Below are 10,059 nucleotides of genomic sequence, written 5' to 3' on the forward strand. Positions count from 1 at the left end.
TTTTTTTGTTTTTGTCAACGCAGCTTGATAAACAACATTTTTTGATTTCTGATCCGGTGCGTAAATGTACAGAGAAGATGGTTTTCCAACTCGTGAGCACCCAGGTATATCTGGCCGTTTAAAAAACATAGCATTTCCAAATTTATGCCACACACTATGCGACTATCCTGTTGATCGTCATCCCAAATTGAACTTTCACTGGAAACTGAATACGTTTGAACTTAAATGGCAAATCGTTAGAACTCAAAAGAAATTCGTAGAATCAAGCATTCTGCCCCTTATATTTGATACGTGCGTCACAATCAGATTGTAAAGCATCATAAGGACAGATCCACGCAAATGATGCAGTGGCATACCAAGCCTCTCCAAGAAATTTAGAAATTCCACTGTATAATTCACGGCGTCGTCTTCAGTGTCAATACGATCGATCGATTTGTATCACCGCAAGCCTCCCGGAATTTGACTTTGAATTATCAAGTTTAAGTCCATAACATAAGTATTTGTGGCAACTAACATTGAGTGCGCGTGCACTCAAGGAATCGTACTTACGATAATTTGGTCAATGTTCGTATAAACATTCGTGATGAGTCCATCTTTCGTGAATTGATAAACGGCATTTGGAATTTATATCAAACCACCGGAGGTATCAACCGGTGTTGACAAATTTCCAATTATTAGCATATGTGATGTAAAATGGCTTCGGCAATGTAATTTTTGGTCGTTTCCCATAATTGACGCGGATTTGAAGACTGATCATCGCGGAAAGTGTGCGAACTTCAGTGGCATTCGAAGTAGCTATCGCATCGTCCATTGTTGGATTCCAGTGATATCATGTTCCAGTAGTTGTAATTGCTGGCATACTTCTCAAAAAGTTTCACACATCGTACCAAGCATAGTATGCAATGACACAAATGAATTTGAACCGCATACATTAATCAATAGCAACCGAAGGTAGAAGCAATCGTCGTTTTTCAGATGGATTGTGTCAATTCGTTCTAAGGCATTAGTTGAAAACACACCTGGATGTCAATCTATGGTTGGCCTTGCTTTCTACATAAATATTTCTTCATCAAGGCAAGAGAGCAAGTTCTCGCAAACGGTTCACTGAAAGTTTAGAAAAATACTCGTAAATCTTAATTTTCTTGCTTGCGGTGTTTCCACTGGCTGTTCTGTATTCTCTGGGTTGAAATAGACTCTTTGGTCATTCTCCGAATTAACTGCAAGACGCAGTTCACGTATCGACTGTATCGTTCAAGACCAATGAACCATGTTTCTGTGGTGACGTATTTACAAACGTACTTTATCAATTACACCAAATAGCAATACGCAACATTGACATGACTTTTGAATGTGAATTAGACAACAGTGGCGAATATGGTACGATCCATGCGTTGTCAACTTCGATGTGTTGTTAACTTCGATATTCACGCCTCTAAATTGAATGCTAAATGTTCTGCCATTGTGAGCGACGCCGATATAGTGGATATTAGTCATTTCTAGTTTGTGTTTCCGAAAGAAAAGCACGTGGATAGTGTTTCGTGCATTTATTGTCAGACATACAAACCGAAGTGGAATTGTAGTGTCCGCAAGGTCCATGAACCAAATTGGTTTTCGTCACTTCGTATAATACTCCACATCATTTCATCAATTTGATCTGGTGGAACCACCATCCAAAGAAGAATGTCTCTAGCGTGCGGCAAACCTCTCTTTTGCCACTCAACAGAGTACATCTAGCATCTAACAGTACCACATATACGTTGCTTCAAGATAAAGTCCATCAAACATTGTAACTGTTGTTTGTAAAGTCGTGCTGTGACATCGTGACGATCGCTTGCTGATTGACCGCGATCCATAATTCCGCAYGYATGTCATCGCATCCTGGGAGTACTTCTTACCTTGCCTTGCCTTGGGCTGCCATACATTGATGGCAAAAAAAACGCCGACAGATATTAGAGCGATCTTTTCGTGGCTTCGTAATAAATTTCAATCTGTAATTGATCACTTTGTGTGAAACACACATCAATTTTTCACTGAATAATGTTCAAACATTTTTCTTTTGAAAAGCTGGAATAAAAAAGCAAGCGATTGAAATTGATGGATTCAAAAAATTTACAAATCAAAATATTGAGAAACAAAACAAACAAAAATTGAAAAAAAGGTACTTTTTGGAATTTTCCAATTTTCCGACTTTTCCTCACGAAAGGCATATTTTTTATATTTCCAAACCTTTCCCGATCCACAGAGAACAACCTCCGAAAATTTCATCAATGTTGATTCAGCCGTTCTCTTAGCGTTACTAACAATACAAACATTCATTCGTTTGTATGGGAAATAGGAAAGGACTGCTTTTAGGGGTTTTCCGGCAATTATTCAAGTTTTTCTTGCCGTAAAAAGCATCCTTGAACCTCAGCGATCATTTAGAAAAACGAATCGACTAAATTGGTTCAGACGTTGTTGAGTTTTGCGCTTAGCAACACATTTTGCGCGTCGCTTTTATGTATATATAAGATATAATTACACATTATCGGTGCATGTACTTATATGTAAAATTGAGTAATTTTCTCTATGAATACTACTAGCAATTCATATAAATAAGCCTTTATCTGTTATTGACATAAAATAATTCTAAAACGAATGTTGAACGAGCAACTTGGTGCACTTCGTCTTTGCTCGATTTCCCCGCGCTAAAAATCTACGAGTTTTTCCAAAAAACATTTTCGTGAGTAAACTCAGACATATTAAAATTCGACATTTCACTCACACTTTTTTTTATTGTTCGAACGATTTTTACTTAGGAATACTACCAATAATAAACTGTAAATACGACGAGTTATAAATATAGCCAGCAACAATGGAATACCAAACAACACAGTCATTGTATCCACACTATGACGTTGTAAGAAATTCAAGTGACGTGCAGCTACACGCAATTGTGGCGCACCCTTGTGTCTCAGCACATACTCAGTCCAATAGATTGCTGTATCGAGCGGGTTCATAGGTCGATCATGGAAGCTGGCAGAGATCTCTTGCGCTCTTTCGGTGTACTTGGGATTGTTCAACACCTCTAGGATGGCATCGCGCAGTTCGGCGCTGGTGAAATTTCGGAAGTTTATTGCAACACCGAAACCTTTATGTACGGCCTTTTCAACATTTAAATATTGATCGTAAAAGACTGGCATGCCCACAACTGGTTTAGCATGATGTACCGCTTCTATCAGGCTGTGCATRCCACCATGTGTAACGAAAAGTTTTACATTAGGATGGGCAAGTACGTCCGATTGTGGAAACCATTTGTTTATGAAAACATTCTTCGGTTTACCCGCCAGATCGGTCTTCTCAAATTTCCACAACACGTTCACGGGTAATGAGGCAAAGGCGTTCATAATCTCTTGCAATTTTTGTTTTGGCAAAAAAGCGCTCTTTATATTCGAACCGAGCGAGAAGTAAATGGTACCTCTAGACGAGGCATTAATAAAAGTTTCCATATCCGTTGGTAGTTTCTTCGGTTTGTGATCAATATGCATACCAGCCACCTCTATTGCATTCGGCACCAATGGACGCGGCCAACTGAATGAGTAATGTTGGTTGAGCAGCAAAAGAGAAAAGTCTCGACGTACATCTGTTAAGCGCAGTGTCGCATTGGGAAAATACTTTTCATACTGCCGTTGTTGTTCCGGTATTATAACTAAATGTGAATACAGAAGCTCCATGGTGTTAGTATATAAATTATCTAAGCGTTGCCAGAAATTCATACGATCCATATTTACGCCGCTAGGCGCTGGTACATATGCTAACGGCGAAACATTATCCACCAATTGGTCGATCACAATATCTGCGCCAAATGTGGAGACACCAATCATAGGTGCCTTGAAATGTTCGCCCAATGCGTAAAGTGAGTCTTGGCAAAACACTTCGATAATAATGAGATCGAAATGTTCATCAGAGCGCAATAATTGTTGGAATTCTTCGTTCTTAAGTACTGGCAATGAGCCCATTATTGCGTAATCGAACAGCATACGTAATTGGCTTAATTTAGTTTCAGACGAAGCTTCAATCGCTGTGATAATAAATTCTGAAAACAAAGATCATTATATAAGATTTTAATGAATATAATTAAAGGACAACGCACTAACCATCATGATCTTTGTATTCATCCTTCAACGTTATATCACGAAAGTTTTTTAAGGGTGTTTTTTGCGGAAACGCCGAAATCGAAGTGATTTCATGTCCGCGTGCCGCCAATGACTTCAAATAAAGTTGCACACATATATACTGCGAAGGACCCGTAAAGGGAAATATTGCGAGTATTTTTGCAGATTCCGTAAATCTTGGCACCAAAGCAAAAACCGCCAAAGCCAATATTATATATATGATTCGTCCCATCTGTACAACAAACTACATGAACTGCGTCAACCCAACTTTGTAATCGACTGAAGTAGCACTATCAAAAAAGCGTTTCTTTTATACGTTTTAGAAGACAAACTAACAGTGCAATAAGTTCGTTACTACTAAACGGTGGGTAATGATTCCCAAACGGAAAGCAAAATTTAACACACTTTTTGTTAAGCAGCCGGCCGCGCTAACATTATTTATGTAAAAAATCGGTTCAGTTTTCCAAATCAGTGGACCCCATAATGCGAGGCTTAAAGTCCGACAAGCCAAACTATCGTAGTCAAGATTAAATATTCATAACAGCGAAGACATATAGCCTAAATCCGTCTCTGTTACATCTCTCACATTATTCTCACTATCTATAATTTAGCGCGACCAAATGTGCATACTATGTATGTATATATAATAACACATATTATTCGTTGACGCTCTAATGTATGCTGCTAGTATATGTATAATATAATAATAACGCACTAATACTTTATATCCATCATGTAATTGTGTTGAGTTTAAAATGATTCAACAAATTTAATCGCGTCTGCTTGCGATACTTAATATAGTAATTAAATACAAAAAAAGGTCATAAAACAATTAAAATTTTAGTATGCATATAAGCAGATTTAGTAGTTAGCACAGTTAAGAACTTATTTTCTCCATGGAAAAATGTTGTCTCATTATATTCAATGTTCTTTTTGGAGAGTTTCTCTGTATGTTTGAGAGTTTCGTTAGATAATTTTTTTCTGAAAACGTACTTAAAAGATATGTATAACCGATATCTAGTTCAAACACTAGATTATTATTAAAGCCAATTTTTTTCTACCTACAATTAGACTCTTCTATTTTAATTGGTAGCATAATTAGAAAAAAAATATTACGAAAAACATGCAGAGTGAAAACAGCAAATTAGCAAGAGCGCACAATAAGTACAATGTCAATTAAAGCAAGAGTAACTTTGTACAAATCGTTGATACATATGTACATACCTATACGCTACCAACTATTAAGTGGACGATTTTTAATATAGCAGCCTACAAAAGTAATAATCCAATTCGCTGCGGTTTTGGTTTTCCTAAATTCGTTGCTTTATTTTTTTGTTGTGCCCTTTCGATTTTCACTTTGATCCACTACTTTTGGTAACTCCTTGCATTGTAGCTCTTCAATGCGGGTCAAAATAGCAGAACAACACTAAGTAGTCATTGATCTTTAATGGAATTCGTTTTTCAATTTGAGGGAAATGCCTTTACATTGAAATTGTTTCATTGTCAGATTATTTCTTATACCTATTTCAAAGAAAAAAGTAGAGGAATATTTTTGAGCACTCACTGTTTTTGCAACTGTAGTCCCTTCAAAGTATAACAAGACACATGTTGTTAATACAAGTATTGTTCAAAAATGAATATGTACGTTGATACCAAAGGACATTCAGTACGCATCAATATATTTAGTTTTATTATACCTAAGAATATTCAACATATTAGATAAGATATGAAACTGTGTAATTCTCACTATTTTAAAAGCACATACAGTCCACTAATATTGAATAATTACTATTTCCCTCGGCAATATGTTAAAATATCTTGAAATTGCCAATGCTGAGGCAGTACAAAGCAAATATGTACATAAACAAACGCAAAAGGATACCTACATTTATATGAGGCACTTATTGCATTTATATGCAATACGTATGCACTCAACAATTAACAAACAAATATATTTACTTAAGATAACTTATTGACCTAAGATATGTATTTAGGCAATTGAATACAAATGTGCATGTGCACTTGAAAACAACCCCATTCCATGTAGAATAAACAATTTACTATATACATATGAACATGCACACATATACATATATTAAGATAGTTCTTAAAATTGTATACAAATACTAGAAAACTCCAAATACAATCATCTATTATAGCAGGAATAGTGGAGAACGTAGAATCGTGGCCCGTGTCAGCTGATACGATGCATTTTATGGGCGCGCAACGTAAGTGCACAGTGAAAAACGCTACTCACTTCTCTCTTTGTCGTAGGATGACGTGAGAATTCAAATATCTATATACCGTAGTAATTATCAACTTTTATAGTTCAATCTGTTCAATATGTTTGAAATTTTCTTAAAATAACTCAAAATCAGAGTTGAATGCTATTATTTATAAATATGTAAACTATTTTTAATAGTTTGTTTTCAGTTTTGATATTTTTTATTACAAAAAATTGTAATTGAAAACATAAATGTGTACAAAACTATATATGCGTATTGAGCAATGGCAACATTGTTCAAATGAAAGCAAACAAAGAGGGCTGATTTCTGCGTTTTTGCCACGTTCGCAAGTGTTCACACATTTTGCTTGATGAAGAAGGAAAAATAAGGAAGGCAGTAGTGTTCTCCACTGTTCCTGCTATAAAATAGTTCTCGTAGAATGAAACACTTCTCGTACAATGTGATAGTTCTCACAGAACAAGACTTGACTATCATTTACAATATTTTGCCCCACCAGTAGTAAGAAATATTTGATAAAGCTTTTGTTTTTGTTATCTATATATATATATATTTGTTTTTCTTTATATTTAAACGTGTCACGTGTCACGTTGTTTGTCCGCGATGGACACCTAAACTACTGAAGCGATTTTAATAATGATTGCACAGCGTGTGCAATTTGATTAAACAGGAGAAAGACAGGATAGCTTACATCTCAATTTATAATATAATGGTAATCGAATAAGTATTCAACAGATGGCGCTATGTTAAAAATACAAACGTTTTATATAAGCTACAATTTAATAGTATAATCACTAATTATTTTAATACCATGTTCTGGCCGAAAATTGAAAGAATTAGATTACATTTAAGCCTAAGCTAATTAGTGAAGATTAGCCCGTTCTCACTGCCATTGGAAAGATGAAAACCCGTTGTTTTTGCCGTTCAAGAATTCACATCGCTCAATATTTATCAAAATAAAATATTGTCATTTAGTATTTTGTAATAAAAGCAGTATTCTTTTAAATATTTTCCATATATTGGAAATAATGGACGCTTTTTTTCATTCGGAAAGTCGATTTTCAGGTGAAATTAGATTCATTGCTGTAAAAAAAATGTGTTTGTTTATATTTTTTTCCTTTGTGGTATCTAAATCAGCTGTGATAATATGATAGATTTCCAATACTGACAAGTAGATGGCGCAAAATCATAATCGCACAGAGAGATTTAGCGTGGATCAGTTTCAAATCACTCCGATGAAGTGATTTTGAACTGTTATTTTTGAATGGCGAAATATTGATAAATTTATAAGATTAGTGGGATAAACCACTCAACAGCCGAAATCGTGAGATTAGGTGCCGTTCTGAACATGGTATAAAATTCAAATACAAAATAAATTTAGGTTACACCTTAGTTTCAGTAAAACGTAATTATTATGCTATTAAATTTGTATTTTTAACATAGCGCCATCTATTGAATACACACTCGATCCAGCCAACAGTTAACGTCATMCGTTAGGATATTTTGGAGCTAACGGATACTTGTGCCTGTCAAATAATAGACAAAGTCCTCAACAACGCTCAAAGCAGAGAGGCACGAGACAAGCGTGTTGAGAGAGCATTAAACTGCCAAATAATTTATGCACTGTTCTTTAGGAAATAAATGAATTAATTCAGATTATTTACCGAATGTACAGAGTAATTACTGAATTCATAACTCCCTCAGTGAGCGGTCCCTTTTGGCAGCCAAAAATGCTGATGTTGACGAAATTAACTTCCAAATACAACAGTTGTTACCAAGCGATATGATGTATTTTAAATCAATCGATACTGTTCTTAATGATAATGAAGGTGTAAGTTTTCCAATTGAGTTTTGAAATTCACTAGAAATACCCGAAATGCCACCATATAAACTTACATTTAAACATGGTTCACCTATTTTTCTCTTGCGTAATTTTAATCCACCTCCATTATGCAATGGTACGAGTTTCAAAAAGATCACCGGAAATATTCTTGAAGCAAACATATTATAATATCTGGAAAGTTTAAAGGTGAAGTGGTCCTGTTGCCACGTATTCCAATGATACTATCGGATTCTACGATACCCTTGAGGGGCTAACTACAATTTCCAGTTGGTTTAAATTTTGCAATGACGATAAGTAAATCTCAAGGCCAAATAATGTACATTTGTGGTATAGATTTGGAAAATCCATGTTATTCTTATGGGCAACAACATAGCATGTTCACATATAGGAAAACCGTTGAATCTATTTGTGTTATCTAAATACGGAATAACCAAAAATATTGTGTACCAATTAGTGCTAAATTAAAATTAATTTAAAAGTATTGATAATTCAAAATATTTAATATTATTCATAAAGATTTAAAACTATTTGTTAGAAATTGGAATTATTTTCTATTAACTTCTACCAAATTCAATAGTATGAAAATTTTGTTCAATCGCATTAAAATCCAGTGGATTCTTATACCAGCTTTAACGTTTCCGTCTTCGTTCGTACATAATAATTTCATTTTATTAAGTGGTAACTGTGACCTGAGTTTACAACAATGTAATATAACAAAAATTTAGCCACAGCAACGCGTGACAGGGTCTGCTAGTACCTTTATATATGCTTTAAACTATTAAATTTAATTTTAAGCATAAACTTGGTTATACATTATTTCGTTCACCAAGTCACTTCGCTTTTTTAGTGAAATTTAAACACGATTTTCTTATAGTGTAACGTGAACGGACGAGTTGACAGATTTAATGTTTCAGCAATCTCTGAAGTTGTTATTCGACAATTTGCATCGAACAATGACTTTATTTTATCCACATAATCTTCATGAGGACTTCCAGGACGTGTAAAATCCTCAAGATCAAAATTGCGCGAATGAAATTTGCAAACCAATTTTGGCATTGGCGTTCGGTCAACACATTTTCTCCGTACACATCGTACAATTTCGCCTTGTTTGTACTGCACTTCTTTACTTTCTTTTTTAGTGAAACAGTGAAATATGCCAAAATTTCTTTTCCGTCTTCCATTTTCGATAGGCCACCAAACAAGAACCGTTCCAAAGAATTTAAAATATTTTTTTACAAATAAACTTTACTATATCATTTTTAATATTAGGTTGTCAAAAAAGTCTTGCGGCATTTTCGTTAGTCGGCGCTGAGAGCGCATAGTTCTAGTTTTATTCGTCGCATAGGGTCATGCTATACCTTTTTGGAAAGCTCATTTCACGCGCTAACACGTGTTTCATTAATTGTCGTTTCTTTTAAGTCGTTCGTGAGTTATAGCGTCGCAAACATGGAGCAAAATAAAGAGAAAATACGGCATATTTTACAGTACTACTACGATAAAGGCAGAAATGCATCTCAAGCCGCCAAYAAAATTTGTGCAGTTTATGGACCCGATACAGTTTCYATTTCCACCGCACAACGATGGCTTCCACGTTTTAGTTCTGGTGTAGAGGTGGTCGAAGATGTGCCACGCTCCGGAAGGCCTGTCGTCGAAAATTGCGATAAAATCACTGAATTTTTCGAAAGAGACCGGCATAGAGCAGCCGTAGCATCGGTCAAGAGCTGGCCATGAGTCATCAAAAAGAAAATTTTATGAACAATTGAAAATTAAAACTGAGAAGTATTAAGGAGTCTGCGACAAAATTCAATAAGGTCAGCTGTTG

General features: G+C 35.2%; 1 protein-coding gene across 1 annotated transcript in view; it reads right to left on the reverse strand.

Moving 5' to 3' along the window:
* The window catches only part of LOC108966681 (UDP-glucuronosyltransferase-like), a gene marked incomplete in the record, with an annotated part of 13,885 nt that extends 9,439 nt beyond the window's left edge, over positions 1-4,446 (reverse strand). Inside the window, 2 exon segments of the mRNA XM_018929707.1 lie at positions 2,851-4,072; positions 4,134-4,446. Coding sequence (XP_018785252.1) covers positions 2,851-4,072; positions 4,134-4,383 — 1,472 coding nt within the window.
* Between the last annotated feature and the right edge of the window lie 5,613 nt (positions 4,447-10,059).

Source organism: Bactrocera latifrons, unplaced genomic scaffold (genome assembly GCF_001853355.1).
Source record: "Bactrocera latifrons isolate USDA-ARS-PBARC rearing strain unplaced genomic scaffold, ASM185335v1 scaffold_169, whole genome shotgun sequence".
NCBI classification, from domain to species: domain Eukaryota; kingdom Metazoa; phylum Arthropoda; class Insecta; order Diptera; family Tephritidae; genus Bactrocera; species Bactrocera latifrons.